Here is a 25,565-nt window from a genome sequence, read left to right as displayed (position 1 = left end):
AACCTGCGATTTCTGAGGCTGGTGACTCGGATAAACTTATCCTCAGAAGCAGAGGTGACTCTTGGTCTTCCTTTCCTGGGGCGGTCCTCATGTGAGCCAGTTTCTTTGTAGCGCTTGATGGTTTTTGCAACTGCACTTGGGGACACTTTCAAAGTTTGCCCAATTTTTCAGACTGACTGACCTTCATTTCTTAAAGTAATGATGACCACTCGTTTTTCTTTACTTAGAATTTGTATTATGGTAAGAAAAAAGCAGCTAACAGTCTATTCAGTAGGACTATCAGCTGTGTATCCACCTGACTTCTGCACAACACAACTGATGGTCCCAACCCCATTTATAAGGCAAGAAATCCCACTTATTAAACCTGACAGGGCACACCTGTGAAGTGAAAACCATTTCCGGTGACTACCTCTTGAAGCTCATCAAGAGAATGCCAAGAGTGTGCAAAGCAGTCATCAAAGCAAAAGGTGGCTACTTTGAAGAACCTAGAATATAAGACATATTTTCAGTTGTTCCACACTTTTTTGTTAAATATATAATTCCACATGTGTTAATTCATAGTTTTGATGCCTTCAGTGTGAATGTACAATTTTCAAAGTCATGAAAATACAGAAAAATCTTTAAATGAAGTGTGTCCAAACTTTTGGTCTGTACTGTATATTTCTCAAGAGGCATTTTTATTGAATGTATTAGTATACAGATGAATAGGGGATGTGATTGTAGGTTGTCACGGCTGTTTAGTCAAGGGTCATTTCCTCTTTGTACCCGACAAAAAAAAAGTTAGATTAACTCCAAAACACGTTGTCAATATATTCCAACCTTTTAACTCACGTCAGTTCATTAATCATTTGGATACAGCAGCACTCTGGTACAATGCTTATTTTGCAGTCCATTTCCTCATCTTCTTGTGCCTGGATTTGTCCTGGTTCAGCGGGTGGTGCAGCGCCATTTCCATTATATGGTCTTCACTTCAAGCGCATAACAGCGTTGTGCCTGTCCGTTCCCAACCTCAACCTGTGAGTGGCTCCAAGCATGCCATCCCTTATTGGTTATCGTCCCAATAATCCACAGTACGGCTCGCCTATGTTTTTATTATTTCCTTTAACCCTTTCCAGATTTGCTTGAGTTTTTTCAACAGAATATTGTTTCATCAGGAGCTTAATTCTGTGTAAAATTAGAGAACGCGCACACACGTGACGAACCGCATTGATACCAACTATAGCGCCCCACATGGGATTCTGGAATTATCAGCTAACACTGTCCTCTTCCCATTAAAAGGAAGAAGTCCAGTCTGACCCAAGTATTTTGATCACTGAAAGGGCTCCGGAACTCACTGATGGTTTTACCAACGCAATTCACAGGTCACCTACATGGAGCACACCTTGCTAAAGTCATTATTCCAGAATCACTGCCCTGTTGATGCACTGTAACTCACAGCTTGGCCAAAGCAAAAGACTATTCATTATCATAACAAAACATTGTCATGTTGATGTGTCCATCTTGCCCTCAGAATGTGCAAAGATCCAGAGATGTCATGTGTTTATTGTATTTTTCTTTAAAGTAGAGAACAGTCGCACGAGGGCGCTATCAAACTAATGAAACTGGGAAACACAATCTAAAGCCAGAGGTCTATGTAAGCTGTCTACATAGCCACTGTTCTAAAAACCTATTGTGCTCTTCTATCAGCTCAGATACAGAATGATATGCAATGGGGTACAGGGACTCCCCATTGAAGAACTTTTCCTTAAACTGAAACAAAAATTATGTCATAGCACATGTCCCAAAAGACTTACAGTAAAGGAGCCATGTGCCCCATAATGAGTGCACAGTGCTTCAGAATACAAAAAAACCCCTTGGAATAACTTTTACATAAATGCCTCATACTAGCCATTGTCTTAAGCTATTTTAAACTTTCAGTAAATTGATGCAAATCCTTCCGACCAAAACTGAACCATTTAGACATGCATGTAGGGGACTTACCCCCTATAAAAAGCATACTGGTACAGTAGACTTTAATCTTAAAGTTTTATTAGATATGTAAATGAGGGGGCTTTGGTGCACTTTTGGTGTCGCTAAGGGCTCCACCCCTCAATTACCATCCTCCACCCCTCCCCTTATAGTGATTGACAGCGCTCACTTTGGAGTAGTCTGATGTAAATCCCTAACTCTACACATTCTGAGACCGCAGGGGTCAAGAGCACACACTGTGTGCAGGAGCGTCATCATCCCTCTCCTGTGTGTAGTGGCCACTCTTTATAGACAGTCACGAAGCCCTGGCCGCCAGATGCTGACGAGCAGGGGAGAATGGGCACAATATCAATGTGTGTGCGCTCTCATCACTCTCCTGTGTAGTGGATGCTTGCTGCTGTCTGATCTTATGTGCAGCGAGAGGCCACAACACACCAGAATGATAATGGTTCTACTGACACTGTATGTGCTCTTGGCACCTACTGTGTCTGTATGTATATTTAATGTAAAGTAAAATAAAATTAACCTACAATAATGGTGATTTTTATAAGAGCCAAATCCCTTCTTTGATTGTCAAAAAAACTTCAATTTTTGTTTTTGGGGGGGTGACAACTCCTTTTAAATTCATAAGGAGAATCAACATTGCTTACTTTCTTTCTTTGAGATAATTATTCGAAATAGGGGGAACCCTGCATAAAAACACCCCTTTGACCCCTGACCTTTCTGCCTTCCCTTAGGGGCCTTTTTGAGTTATACCAAGTTTCCATAGTGTCTTGTGTTGTCATGTTTAAATTTAAAAGACCATAACTCTCACCATGAATATACAGTTAGATGTAATGCTCCACTTTGTGTTACATTTAGATACGCATGGGATTTGGCTATCTGGATTCAAAGCACAGAAGTCCAAACCCTGTAATCACATATTACTAAATAAATAAGCAAAGCACATAGAATACAATTTTTTATCTTGATTACAAATTTTGATGTCAATGACAACACAAAGCTGCCAGAATACTGGACAGAAATGTTGTCAGGGGAGAAGAGGAACAGAGACGTTGGTTTCATCAGACCAGTCACTTCAAACATGGATACTCAGACATAGGACTATGGTAACATTTCCGCTTATTGCGTGAATAGTGGCTTTTATATAAAGCTTTCAAGGTTTTCCCCAATAATCTCCTTAGAGTTCATGTAAGTCCCGATGGCGTTTAGAAGTCGTACAGTCTTTAGCAAGTAAATTTTTGAGTGTCTCTTTTTTGACTTCAGGTAACTCTGTAGATTTTATATCTTCCTAGAATATATTACAATGGGTCACAAAAATGAAGAAATATGAAAAAAAAATGTATATCTTAACACAGAGTTAAAGGACCATGTATTCATTAATACTCGGTCACGCCGAGTTACTTGGCTTAACATAAATCTAGATTTCAGTTTATCATAATGTACAAATACAGAAGGAAAATACATTTTAAATTTCATTGTTCTAAAATACTGATCCAAACTAAAGGTTAGTTTAACATAACTCAGTGTATGTGGCCTTCTTTCTAGGCCGTAACAGAGTAAGGCAGACGGTGAACAACTACAAAACCCATATCACAACAGTTTGCACTAACACAAACATGATCCTTTTGGTCCTATAACCATCATTTGCGTCTGAATAGAACTCAAGCAAGAACGGCTCAAAAAGTCACGTAACTAGGCCGTCAAGAGTTGTAAAGGCATCATGGCAATTTTCTTAAACATTTGAAAGTTGTGAAAGCGGCAAATAGTGATTATCAAGGGACATTAGGAATAATTGGCTGAATACAGTGCATCAGGCATCATTGCCAGTTCAAAATAAAGGGACATCTTCCCTGTTCTTAAGACATACTATACTGAATTATAGTGGTATAGCCCCAAAGTTATTAAACTGCACGGCAGATTGTCACTATATGATGTAAATCCTTGAGATGAAGTGCAGCCATAAAAGAATGCAAAGCAAACATCTTCACATCATACTCTGTTTAACCACTCGAAGTACAAACATCAAGGTCATTTCCTTTGGGGTTAGAGCTTTACAACAGGTGCAGTTAACATGTTGGTCCACATGGCAGCAGTTGTGTACCATCCATGAACGAGGTAAATTATTTGTCAAGTGGAGTTTCTGTTATAACAGTCTTGTGAGATGGCATGCCAGCTTTGGTCTTCTTGTGGAGAGCAAGACCTCCAGTGCTTTGGCCAAAAATTCTAGAAAATGAGAGTTGACAAAAATATGAGTAACCAACAAATCTCTGAATACACAGAGTTACAGTACAAAATCAATATATATCATGGGTAATTATCCCTTACCAGACTACATGAGGGAACAAGGCAATCTAATGCAACCCTGGTTACTGTCTTCATTGCTATCAAGCTTTTTCATCCTGTACTGATGGATTTCACGAACTAGGGTATAAAAAGCATCTTCAACACCCTGGAGAAAGAGTTTGCAAGGAAACCAGTGAGACTCTGTGACAAAAAATATTGCAAAATATATTTGGATCATAAAAGGTGAGCGTATACCTGTCTTGTTTTTGCTGATGTCTCAACAAATGGGATTCCGTAACTTCTAGCCAATTCTTGGGCTTGCTTGGTGTCCACAGTTCTGGTTGGGAGATCACATTTGTTACCAACAAGTACCATGGGAACATCATCTGAGTCTTTTACTCTTTTTATCTGCTCCCTAAAAATTAAAGAACGAGCATTTGTAACAAACAACTTGTAGAGGCAACATGTATGTGTTCTATGTTATACAACCATATTAAACTGGTTATACATGCAATCCCTCAAGGCAATACAGATAACACAAACATGAGAGCACAAGCAGCACTGCACAAGTGGAGCCTAATGGCTATCATTCACATCCTTTTCTTATCTCAAAATATAAAAACTCTATGTTGTCCTGATTCATTCTCGTCTTGACTAACAACTCACTTTTATTTGGTCTTCCCCTCACTAAACTGTCCCCTCTCTAATCCAGTCTGAATGCAGCAGCCAGGCTCGTGTTTCTGTCCTGCCACTATACTGATACCTCCATGCTGTACCAGTTATTGCAATGGTTGCCCAACCTCGTTAGAATATAAACACACACACAAAACTCTCCACAATTTTACACAGCCATCCATCATCCTACCTGTGCTCTCTGTTATGTTAATGATCTAAGACAAACATTCTTCATAATCCGAATTTCCCACTCGAGTCTCTTAAGACGTTTTGTTGTGCTGCCTTAGTTCTCTGCAATGCAGTACCCAAGACAAACCGGTAAATTTCCAGTTTTAAGATTGCCCTAAAGAGACATCTTTTAGAGCAGGCCTGGCGCATCACCTCACTATTCTAAACGTTGTCAGTTCTCCCATCAAACAGATTTACTAAAAAGAAAAGGACCAGGTTCTAACAGTTCCTCCTTACTCTATGCATTCAACTGCACTTTATATTTATACATGTAAAGCTGAATAGCTAGTTAGGAGCCAGTATATATATATATAGTTTTATTAAAGATAATCTGTCAAAATATTTTTTGCCACCTCATCTGACAACTGAATGTAGACAAAGAGATCCTGAATCCAATGAAGTATCCCTTAGATTACTGGGTGAAGTGGTTCTGACACAATCAGTGTTTTTAGATTTAGCAATGCAGCAGAGTTGAGAAAGCTAGCCTCGCCCACCCCAGGCTCTCTATATACATTGTATATAGACAGTGAGCTGCTTATCACAGGAGGGGGCGGAATCAGAGGAGAGCTGTGCGCCAGCTTGTCACAGCAATGATAATAAATATATATAAAATCACCAGGTGATAAAACCTTCAGTCTAAGCAAACAGCACACAGGTTGACATGTGACATCCTTGAATTTGGTGTTTCAGCCCCTACCTCATGATGTCCTCAGATTAAATAGCAAAAATGGGCTGAAAGATTCCCTTTATAGATGGCTGGACGACACAATACATGAATTGTGAAGGTGTTATACAAATATTATTATAGGTAGTATAACTACTGAAACTTCTCGAAATCAAAACACAAAGCACATAGTTGAACTCTCCAACTCAAAGAAGCACTCCCATTAAATTTTTTATCCCCTAAACCTGTGTAAATGTTAATGTCAGTGTGTTAATAAACTCACTGACCGCTGTCTTCTCTGGCATCTAGCACTGTTCTGCGCCTCTTCTGAGATACGTGACGGCGATTCAGACTCTCCAAATCACAAGGTGCTGTGCGTGAGCCGGAAGTCTCTTTTACAATGTAAGCCAATAGAGCTCTTTGTGACGCTCCATAGACTTACATTGCAAAATTCACTTCCGGGTCACACAGAGCTCAGTGAGATTTGGAGAGGCGGAATTGCTGTCACATGACTCAGAAGAGGAGCAGAATGGCGTTGGATACTAGAGAAGAGGGCCATCATTGAGAATATTGACACACTGACACTAACATTTATATGGGTGTAAGGAAAGAGAAAAAAAAAAAAATGTAATCAGAGTGCTTCTTTAAGGAAGAGAGCCTCCAGGCTTCACATAAATTTTGAACTGCTGAATGGGTAGTTGCTTTAAAGCAATTCTACAGAGTGGGACAGAATATCTCCAAAGCAATGGGGAAGACATTTTGTTACAGATGTCAGTGAAAAGGGCTAAAATCAAGTAATTACAGAGATGGCATATGCCAAGGACCTTTCACCAAATTATTCATGTTGCACTGCACACTCGATGTAAAAGTGGCAGCAGAGTGGAATAAAACATTGTTATTTTTTAATTTCTCCTCTGTTATCTAGATATTAGCAAAGTATTAGGCATTTAATAACTTAACATTTATTAAGTCCAAGTGGGAGTGATCAAAAAAAAAAATCTCATACTGGAAGAAGATGTATAGTCCTCCAGGTGAAATAAAAAAATAAACGTTTTATTCTGTTCTGCAGCCACCATTACATCATGTTTCCAGCTTAATATGAAAAATTTGGTGAAAGGTCTTTAACTATATAGGATAACCCTGTTACTGACCCATGCTGCCCTCCCCTAAAGGCGGAACAGAGTTACTTAGCGTTCCTCTACGCACTACAAGAACTGAATGTCCACCATGTAATGCTGGTGGTCACTTTCCAAAAGGATAACTGACCCCTGTGACTTAAGGGGCATTTACACTGCAAAATAATCAGGAACAAGCGTTGTTAAAAACGTTTGTTCCACCATTATCATGCCCTATAAACAGGCTGGCGATTACCCGATAGATGAGCAAAAGGCTCATTCATTCATCTGGTGGAATTATCTTTTGTGCAGCACAAAAAAAACAAACATCATTCTCGACGATGTATCATCCTGTGTAAACAGGACTTACACTGCCGAGAACAATGGCAGCCTACCTGCACTGAGTGACATAGTATAGATCGGTCAGTGTGCATCGTTTACTTTGGTCTGACTGTGTAAATAGACATTTGGCGGTGGTAACATGCTGCCGGTCACATTGTGTGAACAGACCCTCAGAGAAAACAAATGAACATCGCCAGATTCTATTCTAAGAGTGGTGGTCTTTGACAAATGATTTTAATTTAGTCTTGCAGCGCTGGGGTCCTGGGTTCAAATCCCACCAAGGACAACATCTGCATGGAGTTTGTATGTTCTCCCTGTGTTTGTGTGGGTTTCCTCCGGGTTCTCGGATTTCCTCCTACACTCCAAAGACATACTGATAGGGAGTCCCAATGGGGACACTGACGATGTATGTAAAGTGCCGTGGAATTAATGGTGTTATATAAATGAATAAAATAAATACAAAATAAAATCTTATTGACTATAGGGGGAAAAAAAAGAAATCCCTTTAGGCCTATGAGCCTAGAGTATCTGTGTTCTACCAACAGAACAAATTTGATTTTGCCTGTATTGCACTATTATTACTAGGTCAGTTACTCAATACAGGATGGAATTCGTAAATTATGCGTAGATATGACAAGTCTAAACAGGCCATGGAAATTCATAAACAAGAGAAAAAAAAGTTGGCACAATAATTTTCTAACAGCTCAGAAGAGAAAAAATGTGGGAAAAGAAACTCGAGTCTTTGCTTCCTTTCAAAGCTGGAGTGAGGAAATGAGCTTTATACAGAGTCTCGTCATTCCTATACTCCACACCCTAAGCCGGCAGAGGCTGCCACCAGGGAATCAATGTCAGGCTTTGTTACAGGCAGGCTTGAATATTTATTACAGTTGTGCGTTACCTATAGGAATTGATATCTGCAAAGGATTTGCTATTGTTGATTGCAAACACGCAAAGGAAGCCTTCCCCCGTGCGCATGTACTGGTCGCGCATTGCACTATACTCTTCTTGACCCGCAGTATCCAAGATATCTAGCAAGCAGGTCTCCCCATCAATCACCACCTGCTTCCGGTAAGAATCCTACAGGGAGACAACGGCAAAAGAGTTTACAGGTGAGATAGGTCTTACATATAGTTAGATTGCTTAATTCATTAAGATACATAATGTCAGCACTCCACTTTTGCCATCAAACCACATTGATGTAACACAATCAAATCTGACAAAAGGTAACTTCTGCATGGAGTGTGCATGTTCTCGTGTTCGTGTGGGATCCGCTTTGGTATTCTGATGGGAAAGTCTGAGCTTTTTTCCTTTTGGTTAACAGATTTTCAGTTGCCAGATCTTTGCCAATCCTAGAAGCCCCATTTAACCCCTTCACCCTCGGGCCAGTTTCCGTTTTTTCCTCCCCTTCTTCCAAGAGCCATAACTTTTTTATTTTTCTGTCAATATAGCCATATGAGGGGATTGTTTTTTTGCGGGACGAGTTGTACTTTTGAATGACACCATTGATTTTACCATATCATGTACTGGAAAACGGGAAAAAAAATTCCAAAGGCGGTGAAATTGGAAAAAAAAAAAAAAGTGCAATTCACAATTGTTTTTTTATTTTTTTATTTTATTTACCATGTTCACTATATGGTAAAACTTACCTGGCAATACGATTCTCCAGGTCATTACGAGTGCACAGATACCAAACATGTAGTTTTTTTTTTAATTCAAGTGTTGAAAAAATAAAAAAAAGTGTGGAGATTTGCATGAAATTTTTTTTTTTTTTTGCTTTTGTCGCAATTTTTCGAGACATGTAATGTTCTCATTTTTCGGGATCTAAGGCTGAGGTTTCATTTTTTTGAGCTGAGCTGACGTTTTTATTGATACCGTTTTGGGGTAGATGTTTTGATCGCTTCTTATTGCAATTTTGCAGCGGCCAAAAAAACCTTAATTTTGGCGGTTTGATATTTTTTTCTCATTATGCTGTTTATAGATCAGATTAATTTATTTTATATTTTGATAAATCAGACATTTCTGAAAGAAACGATAAATGTGTATTTTTTTTATTGTTTTATTTTTAATGGAGCAAAAATGGAGCGATTTAAACTTTTAATTTTTTCCAGATTTTTTTTTTTTTTACTGTATTTACTAGTTCCCTTAGGAGACTTGAAGCAGCGATCATCCGATCACCTGTTCCATACGTAGCAGTTAGCACTGCTATGTATAACAAAATCATGATCTTCTATGAATGCCAGCCAGGAGCCCCGCAATCACATGACGGGCGCTGATGGGCGGGATGAATGATGCGCTTCCGGCAGGCGCATGTTAAATCCCGCTGTTAGTAACTTGACAGCGGGATTTAACTGGTTAACAGTCGTGGGCGGCGGAATACTGCTCCACTTGCGGCTGTTAAAGGCACATGATGGCTGATTAAATGAATCAGGGAATGGTAGAGACTTTTTAATTAAAGTACTGTATATTAGAAAATAGATTAGATTATGGCATTAAATAGAGATTTAGGATGAAAATGTATTTATGCGTTGGATTACCCATTTAACTTGTTTAGTGTGTGTAGCCTGTAATAGAACTAATAGAGTTCTAGTGTAGTGACCATGGTCGTGCAAAATATCACTTTCATCTCCTTAGTTTATTCGCTGATTGTAGGCTGTACCTCAATGGTAGGATCATATTCATCCACAAAATGGTTCTGTATCAGCTGTATCGTTAAGGCACTTTTCCCAACACCCCCAGCTCCCACCACCACCAGCTTATATTCCGTCATTTCTGTAGAGTGGCTCCCTGCACAAAAAAAAAATAATAATAATAATTTCAGTTAAAAGTTACAAAATAAATATGTAAAAAGAAGAAAAACAAACAAACAAACAAAAAAAAACAACACATACTTTTTATATTTTGTCATTTTAATAGGTCTGATTGCTGGGGTCCCACACCCACAAGAAAAAGGGAGCGGAGTCAGGAGTGAATGATACGTTATGGTGGCGCATGCTCACTGCTGCTCCATAGAGTTTATGGGACTGATGGAGATGGAGTACAGCGCTGAACTGGATAAAGCCATTTACGTGTTCAGATCTTTTCCCATTATGTTTGCAGCCTATCTATGCCAGAGATGACTGCATTGTACCCAAGTGCACAGGCACACAGGCTCCGCTGCTCATAGGCTCCTGTTTCACTGCACAGGTCATTTTTTCACCCTAGACCTTTGCATAGAATACAATAGTCTACTACATTATTCCAAACTGCCCTAATAGGTACTGACGTATACCAGCCTCCTTCAGGTAAATGGAGAACTATGGATATGCCAGAGCTTTTGCTTAGCTAAATCACAAACTTGGGCTGCAAATGGAAGGCAACAGTCTGACATGGGCCATGGAAAAATCTTTACAAAAAATTGTACTATTTTATCAAGGACGTAAGAGCAAACGCTATTTTTTAGGGCTGTTTTGGGACTACGAGAGACCAAAAGAAAGAAGAGAATGTTCTTGTTAGCGAGTTCCCTGCACTGAAGATACAACCAGTCACTTCCTATTAGGTGCCCATTTGTCTGTTTATCAAAACAAGATTGTAGCCATGGAGAAAATGTAACAACTAGTCAAATGAAACCACAGAAAAGATGATTATGTCTGCAGGTTTCCTTTTCCTTTTGAGATGCAAGTGAACTCCTCAAATTCCATAAAAAGGAGCTGCACTGGACCTCGTCCATATTCACAGGAGCCACACTCATCTGGTGGCCAGGGAGGGAGCAGCAAGAAAGGAACGTTCATTTTCTTCTGGCAGATCTTCACATCCTATAATCTAACTCATGAAGTCCATCTAGTCAGTGAAAGCATCATGCCAGGATTACAAGTAATTACTTTTCAGTGTGGAAGAAGTCATAATGACGCTGGTTGTAGGAGCCTTCAACTTACAGGCGGCAAGGTAATCAGAGGAGACACAAGAAAGGAGAGGGAAGACATAGGAAAGGACATTCTTCTGCTGCAACATATCCACAATCACCCTCCTATTATAGTAGGAAGGAAACCCAACCTAGTCCACAAATCCATACCGGCTGTTAACCCCTTCAGGAGCTGGCAATTTGTTTTTAACCTTTAGCTTTTTCCTCTCCATCTTCCAAGAGTCCTAACTTTTTTATTTTACAGTTGACTTAGCCATATGGGGGCTTGTTGTTAACAAGATGAGTTGCAGTTTTGATTGATGCCATTCCTTTTCTCATGTAACGTATTGAAGAAAAAGATAGGGAAAAAAAAATTCAAGTGGAATCAAAAGGTGGATATCCCCCGCAAAAATGCAGTTTAAACATTGTCTTTTTGGTTTTTCTTTTACGGCGTTCAGTGTGCAGTACAAATGATATGGCAGAATTATTCTACATCATTACAAGGATAGCAAAGTTGTATAGCCCTGCGAGCCACTTCTCTGCCGGTACGCCTGGTGCCCCTTCTGACTTGTAGGCCGGCGTGACCATCGTTGTGACACAATGCTGCTCATGACGTTGCACCTGGCCTACTAACCAGAAGAGACGCCAGGGATGTCGGCAGGTAGGAGGCAGGTCACAGAGCTTCTGCAAAACAATTCATCTTTAATCATAATATGAAAATGTAAAAAAAAAATTACATTTTTTAAAAAGATTCAACATAAAACCTTAACTTAAAGGGTCACCCATATTTTCAAGTAACTTTTCATATTACGCGATCATGTGCGGGGAAGAACACTTTCTGCCCCTTGTATGTATCCTGCTTATTCACCCATTTTCCCCAGTTCAGGCTCTAGCACTTAATAAGGAATTGATTGAGCAGATGGGAGATTATCAGCTGCTATGATGCCTCCCATTCATATCACCGCTCACAATGCAGGAAAATAGATAGCAGTCCTGAGCTGTATATCCAGCAGTAGGGGGAGATGAAGACTGGACAGAAAGTTCAGCACAATCTCTGGGTTTCTCTCTTCCCATTTTCTCACTCCCCCTCTCCATAGAGTATAAGATGTGGTGTAACCTGACATCTCATAGAGGTGGCAGTCCATCTGGTCTAAGCAAGACAGAATTAAAGGGTTAGTCCGAAACCCAAAAGTAAATTTCAATTAATAAATCTTTAAAAACTAATAACTTTTGTAATTTAAGTCATGGTAAGCTCCCTAAAATTCACTCTGCACTGCAACTTGGGGTTCTGTATATATTACCCCCTTCCGATGATGATTACCAGCTTCACTGCGCATGTGCCGAGAACACAGCGCATCATAGCGCGTGCGCAGTGAAGCTGGTAATGACACAGGCTCAGTGCGCAAGCGGCCGGACATGTACAAATGCTCATGCGCCCCACAATAATAGCGCTTGCTGGGAGCAGGATCCAAATACATGGGCGGCGCCTGCAGTGACTGAATTTTTCACAGATATATGCTGAACTGATGGAGTCCATGTGCCCCACATGGTGCCATGAACAGTAGTTCAACACAAATGTCACATGTTCTGGGAATGTCCGGAAATATTTTAATAATTATGTCCAAATTATTTTGGTAGCTTGCTAGAGGTTTAGGTTTCAGTGAAAATTCACCTTTGAATTCTATGTAGATTACATCTTATTCGGCCGATATTAATCTAATGGGTATGAGGGGCTTTAGTCATCATCACCCCTACTAACTCCATTTGTTACAAAAACCTCACATGTATTACCATAGCTTATTTTTGAGCAACAGAAGTCTGATGCCCTTCACAGATGCAGCAGGGAAGTCTCATTCAGACGTCCCTGCATTAGACATAAGAATTAGGCATAGCAAAACGGTGTATCTAATCCCCTCCAGTGTGATACACTTTGCTGTGCCATGTATCTAATCCCTGCATGTGATATGGTGAGCAGCACCAACTAATAGAAGCAGCGCTGCTGCCGGTCCTCAGTGACACTGTCCATATCTCAGCATGAGTCACCAACAAGATGTCTCTGCACTGTGATCCTAAGCTTCCTTCTCCCTTATCCTTATGAACACACCCAGGGGAGGGAGATCTCACCCACATTTACAGCAGCCGTAATGTGAGCTAGCACTACACTACATTTCTATGGCAGATTTCAGAAGCTGCCCCCCCCCCCCCCTTAGTGTTAAAGTGGAAATATCAAAACTTTTTAAAAATTTTCACATTTTATATCATTAAAAAAAAGTTTATTTAGAATTAAATTATAGCATTATTAGTTTACATTTTTTTTCAATTCTTGAAAAGTTGCTTTTTTATGACACATTTTCTTTAAAGTGGTTGTCTGCTTTTCTGATAAAAGTCTGCAGTCACTCTGTGTGACTGCATAATTCTGAATCCTTACAGTGTGTGGTAAGCGCGCCGTCGGAATTCATCAGTACTTGCCCCTGAGAGCAAGAGTTCACGTGACTGCAAGTATGTGATTTGCATACATGCAGTCACATGCCGACTAGACGTGCTCAGTTTCTCTGTAGTCACATGTATTGAGAGAAGTCAGGCATGTCTAGTTAGAATGTGGCTGGATATATGCAAATCACATACATGCAGTCACATGGCCACCTGCTCTCTCTGACAGTACTGGTGAATTCGGGCAGTGTGCATACTACATGCTGTCAGAGTGACTGCAGACTGATCAGAAGACTGGATAATTCCTTTAAGATTTTTTTTTTTTTTTTCAAATATTCATTTGATTTAGATTTCTCTTTTGTTCATTCTTTTAGCCAGTTGTTAATTGATCAAGATAAATTATTCACACTTCTATTTTTTCAAGCATTTGCTTTGCAGCAATTTTCCCCACACCAGCTGAAAACTTTTGCACAGTTCTGTACAAACATATAAAATCTGCCTAGAATTGTGCAGGATGATTATATGATACACAATCTGGCGGTGCTTACTCCCACAGCTGCACATATACTCTTAGTAGCCAGGCACAATGCTCTATCCATCACTGTGTTGTACAGAGGTCACAGCGGGGAGGCACACCCTTCTACACTTCCTATCATTCACAAAAAAAGAGACATCCCAAATGTGATTCCACTTACAAGTATCAGGAAGCGAAGCCTCTCATTCACAATGTGTGCACAGGAGCTGCACCAATACCATCAGGTGTAGAAATACATGGAAAGTTTGTAGATTTCCAATTTTGGACGCAAATTTACCAAAGCTGTCCGAGATACCAATAAAACAAGCAGGTCCACAATGAGAACATACAGGGTCGGAACAATGAATCTGCCACCAAAGACGACTATATTAAAGTTGTCAGGAGTACAAAAAAGGATCTGCCTATTTCCACCATAAACAAAGAGTACCATCCATATCTGTCTGTAGGCCGTGTACAGTAATACCGCTCACTGGTATCAGATGAATGGGACTAAACTGCAGTACCAGACAGCCGATAGAGAAGAAGGGTGGGGTTTCTGGAAAAAAAACAAACATGGAAACCTATTTTTATCCAGATCCTGGAAAGCAGCTATGGTTGTTGCACTTACACAAAGCAAACTTCGACTACACAGTCTTACAATGCACTAGATTTATCAAAGTGGTTCATGCTGCTTGATAAATCCGGCATAATTTAAAAGGGAATCTGTCAACAGGTAATTTTCCCGACCACCCCATCCCAAGAGTAGCATGATGTATGGGAAGAGACCCCGATTCCAGCAATGTATCACTTACTTGCTGCAGTTTTTATAAAGTTGCAGATTTAGCAGTTTTCTGAATGCTGAGCTCTGTATAACCCCGGCCACACCACTGATTGGCAGCTTTCTGTGTACACTGTGCATAGGCAGGAAGCTGATAATCTGTGGTGGGGCGGGGTTATATAGAGCTCATGAATATGGAGGACTACATGGCAGCAAGTTATTTGTCGTCTAATGATAATTTGCTGTTGACACATTATATCAAAACTACAGCAAGTAGCCCAGTAAGTGACATCACTGGAATCACAATCTGTCTATACACTATGCTGCTCTCAGATTAAATGGCAAAAAGCAGTTGGTAAATTCCCTTTAATCAATTCATCTGCAGATTCTTACATCTGTGAAACGATTCAATAAGGAACAGTCTTTCCGCTAAAATCTTGATCTGTTTGCAACATACACCGATATTTTCTGCTTATTTTTCTAATATGGGTTACCAGTGGTCTATACTGTTTTCATTCCTTTCGAGTTTACCAAATACAGGTGCTTCTCACAAAATTAGAATAATCATCAAAAAGAATTTATTTCAGTTCTTCAATGCAAAAAGTGAAACTCTTTATATAGTCATTACAAACAGTGATCTATTTCAAGTTTTTATTTCTGTTAATGTTGATGATTATGGATTACAGCCAATGAAAACACAAAGGTCATTATCTCAGTAAATTAGAATACTTTATAACAATAGCTTGAAAAAGGATTTTAAAATCTAAAATGTTGGCCTACTGAAATGTATGTTCAGTAAATGCACTCAATACTTGGTCAGGGCTCCTTTTGCATCAATTACTGCATCAATGCGGCGTGGCATGGAGGCGATCAGCCTGTGACACTGCTGAGGTGTTATGGAGCCCGGTTTCCTTTGATAGCAGCCTTCAGCTTGTCTGCATTGTTGGGTCTGGTGTCTCTCATCTTCCTCTTGACAATACCCCATAGATTCTCTATGGGGTTAAGGTCAGGCAAGTTTGCTGGCCAATCAAGCACAGTGATACTGTTGTTTTTAAACCAGGTATGAACAGGTGCCAAGTCCTGCTGGAGAATGAAATTTCCATCTCCAAAAAGCTTGTCGGCAGAGGGAAGCATGAAGTGCTCTAAAATATCCTGGTAGACGGCTGCGCTAACTTTGGTCTTGATAAAACACAGTGGACCTACACCAGCAGATGACATGGCTCCCCAAACCATCACTGATTGTGGAAACTTCACACTAGACCTCAAGCAGCTTGGATTGTGGCCTCTCCACTCTTCCTCCAGACTCTGGGACCTTGATTTCCAAATGAAATGCAAAATTTACTTTCATCTGAAAACATCATCTTGGACCACTGAGTAAAGGCACCGTCTCACATAACGACGCACCAGCGATCCCGACAGCGACGTGACCTGGCCGGTATCGCTGGTGCGTCGCTAAGTGATCGCTGGTGAGCTGTCAAACAGGCAGGCTCACCAGCGATCAGGGGAGCAGCGACATCGTGGAAAGAATCTTTCCACAATGTCCTGCTCCTGGCTGAAGCAGGAGCAGGCTGGTAACCATGATAAACAGCGGGTAACTAGGGGCACAGGCGCACTTAGTAACCCGCTGTTTATCATGGTTACCAGCCTGATCGATGGTCCTGCACAGCGATGTGTGCTGACCCCGCACAGCGATGTGTGCTGACCAGCGGGAGGGCAAGGACCAAAAAATGGTCCAGGACGCTTTGCAGCGATCAGCGACCTCACAGCACGGGCCTGATCGCCGCAAAGTGTCACACATAACGACATCGCTTGTGAGGTCGCTGTTGCGTCACCAAAACAGTGACTCAGCAGCGATCTCGCTAGCGATCTCGCTATGTGAGACGGGGGCTTAACAGTCCAGGTCTTTTTCTCCTCGGCCCAGGTAAGACGCTTCAGGCGTTGTCTATTGGTCACGAGTGGCTTGACAGAAGGAGTGCGACACTTGTGGCCCATGTCCTGGATACGTCTGTGTGTGGTGACTCTTGAAGCAATGACTCCAGCAGCAGTCCACTCCTTGTGAATCTCCCCCAAATTGTTGAATGGCCTTTTATTAAAAATCCTTTCAAGGCTGTGATTATCCCGGTTGCTCGTGCACCTTCTTCTACCACACTTTTTCCTTCCACTCAACTTTCCATTAATATGCTTGTATACAGCACTCTGTGAATAGCCAGCTTCTTTAGCAATGACCTTTTGTGGCTTACCCTCCTTGTGGAGTGTGTTAATGACTGCCTTTTGGACATTTGTCAAGTCAGCAGTCTTCCCCATGATTGTGGAGCCTACTGAAACAGACTACGGGACCTTTTAAATTGCTTAGGAAGCCTTTGCAGGTGTTTTTTGTTAATTATTCTAATTTACTGAGATAATAACTTTTGTGTTTTCATTGGCTGTAATCCATAATCAACATTAACAGAAATAAACATTTGAAATAGATCACTCTGTTTGTAATGACTCTATATAATATACGAGTTTCGCTTTTCGCATTGAAGAAGTGAAATAAATTAACTTTTTGATGATATTCTAATTTTGTGAGAAGCACCTGTAGTAGTCTCTGTCTATCCAGATTAATTGCTTTGGTGAAGGCACCTGAAATCACCTGATGGCTGTAACCCCAACAATTGCTCGGACAATTCCAGAGGCTACTCTAGAAATTGCTCATATTTGAGAGATGGATAAATAGTGAATATGAGCAATGTCTGGAGAAAATCATTTCCATGAAAAATTAGACAGGATTCACACAGCAGTTTGAATGGTGTCGGAATTTTTAAGTTGCTTTTTTTGGTAAAAAATGCACCAGACAATTATTGAAAAGTCTAGTTTTCCTTTTTTTTGGAGGGGGGGAGCCATTGTTTTCAAAACACACTATACATCGGTATTGCTTTTGTTTCACTGCGATTATTTGTATTTCCAGTACTTCAAAAATATTACAAAAAAGCATGTTCTAAAAGTACATAAAGGCCACCATACAAAATGCTGAAGAACTGTTGTGCTATAAGCTTAAAGCCTGAGGCTGCACCACTGAGGAATCTTGGACAAGTCCCATTATGCTTCCTGTCAAAATGTTCATCTTTCGGGCCAATTTTTTACAGGGAACTGACAGCAAAAAAAAAATGGTATTTACCTTCAGTCATAGTGATAATCTGCAGATAAATACCGGTTTAAACACGTGCAGATGTTCAATTGGAAGAAGCTACAGAGCAGGACGTCGCACAAAGAGCGGGGGTCCGACTACAGTGAGTGCAGACTGATCATAGCTCCGGGGGCCGCCCCAATGACTGAAAACTAGAGGCTGAAGAAGCTACAAAGCAGGATGTCAGACAAAGAGCGGGGGTCTGACTACAGTGAGTGCTGACTGATCATAGCTCCGGGGGCAGCCCCAATGACTGGAGAGGCTGAAGAAGCTATAGAGAAGGACGTCAGACAAAGAGCGGGGGTCTGACTACAGTGAGTGCTGACTGATCACAGCTCTGAGGGCCGCCCCAATGACTAGAAGCCAGATGCTGCAGGGAGAACAGAACTTCATTTTCTCCATGCAGACAATAATCCAATTAGACACCTGCACATGTTAAAAACATTACTTAGCTGTATTGAGTGCATTTACTGAACATACATTTCAGTAGGCCAACATTTTGGATATTAAAACCATTTTTGAAGCTGGTGTTATAAAGTATTCTAATTTACTGAGATAATGACTTTTGTGTTTTCACTGGCTGTAAGCCATAATCATCCACATTAACAGAAATAAACACTTGAAATAGATCACTCTGTTTGTAATGACTCTACATAATATATGAGTTTCACTTTTTGTATTGAAGAACTGAAATAAATTACATTTTTGATGATATTCTAATTGAGTGAGATGCACCTGTATGTTTTCTAATCCTAGATAACCTCTTTAATGACCACTCTAATCCCTCTGCCATTCCAATGGTCTCCGCAGCGACCAGAATTAATGATGTCTTGTCCATTTAGTCACTTATTCTTTCCAAACAACTGAAGCAGAAAAGCCGGGGGTCACACAGCCGTCAATTCTCTAATGCGAGAGAATCCGGCCGATTATGCTCTATCAGAGTGTGATCAGTGTCATCTTACTGTGATCCGATCCGCTCGCATGAGAGAATCACATCACCGGTGTGGAGAAGACGGAGAACTTAATTTCTCCATTCTCTGTCCGCGGATGATATCCGGGTGCAGTCCGATGTTTCACATGCACCCACAGACTTGTATAAATCGGCATGAGAAAATCACAGATCTGCACTGCTCCATAGTATAACATTGGACGAAGTGCTATGCGACAAAACATCTAATAGCACCCGGTCGTATTATACGGCCTTCTAACTGCGCCCTTAGAAGAAGTGGCACAAGACAGACCATGTGCAGCAATGTCTGGAACAACCGGAGATCGGACTAAAATTATGCAACTTCGCATTCTCACACCATTTTCATCCACCTCTAAGAAGGTGGGCAGAGCTGGGGAGAGACGGGGGCATGACGAACAGCGGTGTTTGCTAAACTACGTATCTTACTTCAGCAGGGGTGGGAGTGGGATTTGTGGTAATGTGCACACAGGGGGCCACACCACTTGCCTGGCACTCCCAATCCGTGAAGAGTAGGGCGTATGCGCCTACTGGAGACAGACACTTGGACACAGTCTACTATAGCTGAGTGTCTACCTGTAGTAGGCGTGTATGCCCGAAAAAGACGCACGACAGAGCACACGTTTGCTCTGTCGGCACCATTATAGTCTATGGCCCCGTTGGCGCATACACCCAAATCCTGTTTTACGGGAGGCTCAGCCATAAACCCTGACGGGACTAACAAAAGGGTGCCAGAACGCAATGTGAAAGCACTATAAGTGGAGTGGAGGCCAAGCATGCGCCTCTCCACCCCATTCCAGAGGAGGTTCTGCAGACTCCGTTCCTTGGAATCGGTGGGAATCCCAGCGGTTGAACCCCCGACACATAACTTATCCCCTCTCCATAACTTGCAATTTTGGGAAAACCCATTTAACGAGTACTACAACATATAAAAAAAAAATTGTTAAAAGTTTAGTTCCACTTGAAGGGAGCCATGTATCAGACATTGGGCCAGGCACTGCGGTAAAGGGGCCACAGGGCCCCTAGACTCTTCAGGTGGGTGGAGGTCTCAGGGTCAGACAGACTCATTATTTACAGCCCCCCCCCCCCCCCCCCCCATGAGGTCAGGCCTCCCCTCCCATGCCCCCCCTCCAATGAGGTCAGGCCTCCCCTCCCCCAAATGAGGTCAGGCCTCCCCTCCCCCAAATGAGGTCAGGCCTCCCCTCCCCCAAATGAGGTCAGGCCTCCCCTCCCCCAAATGAGGTCAGGCCTCCCCTCCCCCAAATGAGGTCAGGCCTCCCCTCCCCCAAATGAGGTCAGGCTTCCCTTCCCTTCCCATAGCCCCCCCTGAGGTCAGGCTTCCCTTCCCTTCCCATAGCCCCCCCCCATGAGGTCAGGCCTCCCCTCCCATGCCCCCCCTCCAATGAGGTCAGGCCTCCCCTCCCCCAAATGAGGTCAGGCCTCCCCTCCCCCAAATGAGGTCAGGCCTCCCCTCCCCCAAATGAGGTCAGGCCTCCCCTCCCCCAAATGAGGTCAGGCTTCCCTTCCCATAGCCCCCCCTGAGGTCAGGCTTCCCTTCCCTTCCCATAGCCCCCCCCCCCTTGAGGTCAGGCTTACTCTCCCATAGCCCCCCCCCCTCCCCCCCTTGAGGTCAGGCTTCCTCTCCCATAGCCCCCCTGAGGTCAGGCTTCCCCTCCCATAGCCCCCCCTGAGGTCAGGCTTCCCTTCCCATAGCCCCCCCCCCCTTGAGGTCAGGCTTCCTCTCCCATAGCCCCCCCCCCCTTGAGGTCAGGCTTCCCCTCCCATAGCCCCCCCTGAGGTCAGGCTTCCCTTCCCATAGCCCCCCCCCCCTTGAGGTCAGGCTTCCTCTCCCATAGCCCCCCCCCCCTTGAGGTCAGGCTTCCTCTCCCATAGCCCCCCTGAGGTCAGGCTTCCCCTCCCATAGCCCCCCCTGAGGTCAGGCTTCCCTTCCCATAGCCCCCCCCCCCTTGAGGTCAGGCTTCCTCTCCCATAGCCCCCCCCCCCTGAGGTCAGGCTTCCCCTCCCATAGCCCCCCCTGAGGTCAGGCTTCCCTTCCCATAGCCCCCCCCCCTTGAGGTCAGGCTTCCTCTCCCATAGCCCCCCCCCCCCTTGAGGTCAGGCTTCCTCTCCCATAGCCCCCCCCCCCCCCCTTGAGGTCAGGCTTCCTCTCCCATAGCCCCCCCCCCCCCTTGAGGTCAGGCTTCCTCTCCCATAGCCCCCCTGAGGTCAGGGCTCCTCTCCCATAGCCCCCCCCCCCCCCCCCTTGAGGTCAGGCTTCCTCTCCCATAGCCCCCCCCCCCCCCCTTGAGGTCAGGCTTCCTCTCCCATAGCCCCCCCCCCCCCCCTTGAGGTCAGGCTTCCTCTCCCATAGCCCCCCCCCCCCCCCCTTGAGGTCAGGCTTCCTCTCCCATAGCACCCCCCCCCCCCCCCTTGAGGTCAGGCTTCCTCTCCCATAGTCCCCTGTGAGGTCAGTCTTGCCCCCCTGAGGTCAGGCTTCCCCTCCCATAGCCCCCCCTGAGGTCAGGCTTCCCCTCCCATAGCCCCCCCTGAGGTCAGGCTTCCCCTCCCATAGCCCCCCCTGAGGTCAGGCTTCCCTTCCCATAGCCCCCCCTGAGGTCAGGCTTCCCTTCCCATAGCCCCCTGAGGTCAGGCTTCCTCTCCCATAGCCCCCCCCCTTGAGGTCAGGCTTCCTCTCCCATAGTCTCCTGTGAGGTCAGGCTTCCTCTCCCATAGTCCCCTGTGAGGTCAGGCTTGCCCCCCTGAGGTCAGTCTTGCCCCCCTGAGGTCAGGCTTCCCCTCCCATAGCATCCCCCCTGAGGTCAGGCTTCCTCTTGTCCCCCGAGAACTGATGCGGATTTCTTTACAATGTGACTTTTGCTTCTCCACCTGCACAAGCTCAGCTGAGAGCCCGCACCGTGCGCCGCCTGTGCCGTAAGTGGAGAATCCTATACTCCTCATTGGAGCGACACTGAGCCCAGGACGCTGTATATATAGTGCTATCCCGACAGAGCCTGGAGCTGTAGTGGCGACAGGTCCTCAGCATATGGGAACCCACGTGTGACGTGTTAGTGACTCACCCTCCGCACAGCAGCGCTGCGCCGCTCTCGGTCCATGCACCGGTCACTCTGTCCCTGGATTCACGGAGCGGCCGCTCTGTCCGGGCGCACCCTGCACCCTCCTCCCCCCGCAGCCGCTTCCGCGTCCGCTGCTCCAACCCTCGCGAGATCTCCGCCCTCTGCTCACCTCGCCCGCCACCGAGCGCTTCTGTGAGGAGGAAGGGCGGGTTTAGGCTGGAACCGCTCATGTTACCACAGGGGAGGGCACTGACCTCTGCCCCCAGCAGCCTGGCATCATATATGTGCATGTGAACATGGAGGGACGCGCAGTGATGCACATGTATTGGGGTCACCATTAGCTTTCCCTCAGGCAGTACAGTGTGTTAGGCTATGTGCCCACCATGCAGATTTTACATCCGTTTTTCCTGTCAGGGAGAAGCGTTTTTTCAAGCGATTTTAGCATCACTTGGAAAGTGCTTGACAAGTTGGTCACACTATATAAATCCATGCAACCGGCATATTGTGTGACCGAGATTTCTGCTTAAAATACTGCAACTATAGAAAAAAAAAAAAGAATTCTAAAGTAAAAAATAAGAAAAACATATTCATAGTCACTAGTGTTGAGCGAACATGCTCGACACTGCTTGGTACTCGCCCGAGCATCTCACTACTCGGGATGTTCGGCGAGCACCGAGCGTTACTCGGGCGGGAGCTCGGGTCTCCGCCCTGCATGTTTGGCGCTCTTTACAGAGCCAATGAACATGCAGGGATTGCCAGCCAGTCACTGTAATGCTGCAGCCATGTTGTTTGTGGGCATTACAGTGATTGGCTGGCCGCACAGCGTCACCTCGAGTATTTAAAACCAGGCACCGCCATCTTGGACACAGTCGCTCCGGATCAGACAGTTTAGGGAGAGTGCTGCTGAGCTAGGGAGAGATTTATACTGTGAAATAGGTAGTGTAGGGTCTCTAAAGCCTGCCAAATCAAACAAACAGTCCTTCTCAGGACTAATATCTATCCCAGATATCAGGCAGGCAGGCTGTATAGGAGACGCAGTGGTTATACCAACAAACGCTGCATTACATTCCTGTGTGCTGCTTCTCAAATTGCTAGACTTAGCCCCAGGTCTCAGGGGCCAGGAAAAATCATTTTTTTTCATCTAAATCCTCTTTTTTTCCCCTCATTCAGACTGTACAAATACCCGTCTTATTAACCTTTTGGTATCCCCCCCCCCCCCCCCAAAAAAAAAAAATTGAGTGTGTCTGTGAGTGTTCAGACACAAATATATCTGTTTAAAAGAGTCTGGTTTCGGCCAGATAACTAGAACTGTGGTTTTGCAGTGCCACGGTTCAAATCTCTGTATTATCCACTTTTTTGCCTTTTTTACATAAAAAAACCTGTTTCAGTGTCTCGCTGACTGTTCAGACACAAATATGTCTGTTTAAAAGATTCCGGTGTAGGCCAGAGAAATAAAACTGTGGTTTTCCTCTTCCACGGTTCAAATCTGGATGTAATCCACCTTTTTGCCTTTTTTACATAAAAAAAACAGTTTGAGTGTCTCGCTGACTGTTCAGACACAAATACATCTGTTTAAAAGATTCTGGTGTAGGCCAGAGAAATAAAACTGTGGTTTTCCTCTTCCACGGTTCAAATCTGGATGTAATCCACCTTTTTGCCTTTTTTACATAAAAAAAACTGTTCGAGTGTCTCGCTGACTGTTCAGACACTAATATATCTGTTTAAAAGATTCTGGTGTAGGCCAGAGAAATAGAACTGTGGTTTTCCTCTTCCACGGTTCTAATCTTTTTATTACCCTTTTGCCATTGATAGTGCGAATGTAAGCTATTTTACTTCATTTACAATGGGCAAGGCGCGTGGCAAGGGACATGGAACTGGACATTTTGGTGATGGTGCGTGCAGATGATGGGGCCGTGGCCAAGGTGAAAATGTGCCACAACCAAGAGCCACATCTTCTCGCTCCCAGTTCTTCACCGAATTACTAGGGAAGCACACAACAACACCACTATTGCGAACTGATCAGTGTGAACAGGTTATTAATTGGATAGCAGATAATACTTCCAGTCACCTGGGCACCACCACCTCCGGTTTGTCTTCCATACGGTCAAGTGTTAGTAGCCGTGAGTCTCGACTGCATACTCCTCCTCACCCTGATGCTCCTTCCTCCCACCATGCCGAGTGTCGTCAGACAGCAAGTGATCCCACACTTGGACACTCTGAAGAGCTGTTCACTGGTCCATTTCCATATTTGGGCCCCTCGCCTGATACGCTTGAAGTGGTGGAAGAGGAGATCCCATGTTGCGATGCCCAAATATTTGAACAGCCACGGCCACAGGAAGGCGACGCTGGCAATTTGTCACAAGAGGTGGACGATGACAAGACACAATTGCAATGAAGTGAGGAGGAGGACCGTGGTGCGAAAGTGGAAGAGGAGGAGGTGGTGGATGATCGAGTAACTGACCCAACGTGGCAGGAGGACACGCAGAGCGTGGCCAGCAGCACACAGGGGGAGGGAGGCAGAGTACCCCAACAGGCAGGAAGAAGCAGTGTGGTGGCCGCAGACGGAAGGCGGGCAACCGTTCTCCATAACACCAACACGAGGGACGTTGCTAGTACAACCGGTAGGTCTTCCAGAGTCTGGAATTTTTTTAAAGACTCTGCTGATAACCCCAAAAAGGCCATTTGTACCACCTGCCAGGCCAGCATCAGCAGGGGTGACAAAACTACCAGCCTGACCACCACCAGCATGATCAGGCACTTGTCAGCAAAGCACCCGACTTCGTGGGGCGAACCCCAGGGTCCACGACCAGTGTCAGCGGGTGTCACCACTGATTCTTCCGCTGTTGTGCGTGTAAGAGAACCCCCTGTTGTGCGTGCAAGGCAATCCCCTGTCCATACTGCATGCAAAGATGCCCCCTCCTCTCAGTCTTCACTTGTTATGGCAGTTTCTCAAGAAACAGCTGTTATGTTCTGCTACCAGAGCTAAGGAAAGAGAGGAGATCTGTCCCTACGATAGAACTCAGCTTTATCTCTACGATGTAACAGGGGACCTGATCCTGCGATCAGACCTGCTAAAGTCCTAAGCTAGTCTGTACGGAGACCTATAGATGTGGGGAAGGAATCCCTACAAGTACTAAGGACTGGGAGGAAAATGGGACACCTCCTAACAGAAATAGTAGCAGACAGACAAACAAACAAAATATATAGAACACTGAGGTCCGTAGACCAAGCAAACTAACAGAGTTAGATACAGAGCACAGGCTAGCTAGAAAGTAGTTATACAATGAAGTCCAGCAAAGCCAGAAGGGCGGAGCAGGATTAAATAGGCCAACAAGGTCATGTGACCAGCAAAGGAAAAAACCTAAGAGCAAGGTTCTAACAGTACCCCCCTTCTAAGAGGATCCTCCGGATCCCCTAGGACAAGGCTTATCAGGAAATCTGTGAAACACTCTGATAAGTCTGGACGCGGAAACATCATCTG

The 25,565-nt window shown here is 44.0% G+C and overlaps 1 protein-coding gene across 2 annotated transcripts; it reads right to left on the bottom strand.

Annotated features, from left to right (window-relative positions):
• Window positions 1-2,784: 2,784 nt before the first annotated feature.
• On the bottom strand, window positions 2,785-22,265 carry NRAS (NRAS proto-oncogene, GTPase). 2 transcript variants are annotated; one of them, XM_073667133.1, is made up of 6 exons: window positions 22,088-22,265; window positions 9,935-10,062; window positions 8,177-8,355; window positions 4,510-4,669; window positions 4,297-4,420; window positions 2,785-4,194 (listed from the first exon to the last, which is right to left on the bottom strand). In XM_073667133.1, the coding sequence occupies exons 2-5, from the start codon at window positions 10,043-10,045 to the stop codon at window positions 4,301-4,303; spliced, it is 570 nt and encodes a 189-aa protein (XP_073523234.1). In that variant the 5' UTR covers window positions 10,046-10,062; window positions 22,088-22,265; the 3' UTR covers window positions 2,785-4,194; window positions 4,297-4,300. The 2 variants fall into 2 exon arrangements, with proteins under 2 accessions (XP_073523234.1, XP_073523235.1); XM_073667134.1 differs by having other exon boundaries at window positions 4,510-4,591.
• Window positions 22,266-25,565: the final 3,300 nt, after the last annotated feature.

The sequence above is a fragment of the Phyllobates terribilis genome, unplaced genomic scaffold, assembly GCF_046119375.1.
Source record: "Phyllobates terribilis strain yellow unplaced genomic scaffold, ASM4611937v1 Scaffold_2__4_contigs__length_985480577, whole genome shotgun sequence".
In the NCBI taxonomy this organism is placed as follows: domain Eukaryota; kingdom Metazoa; phylum Chordata; class Amphibia; order Anura; family Dendrobatidae; genus Phyllobates; species Phyllobates terribilis.
This window is presented reverse-complemented; position numbering and strand designations above follow the sequence as displayed.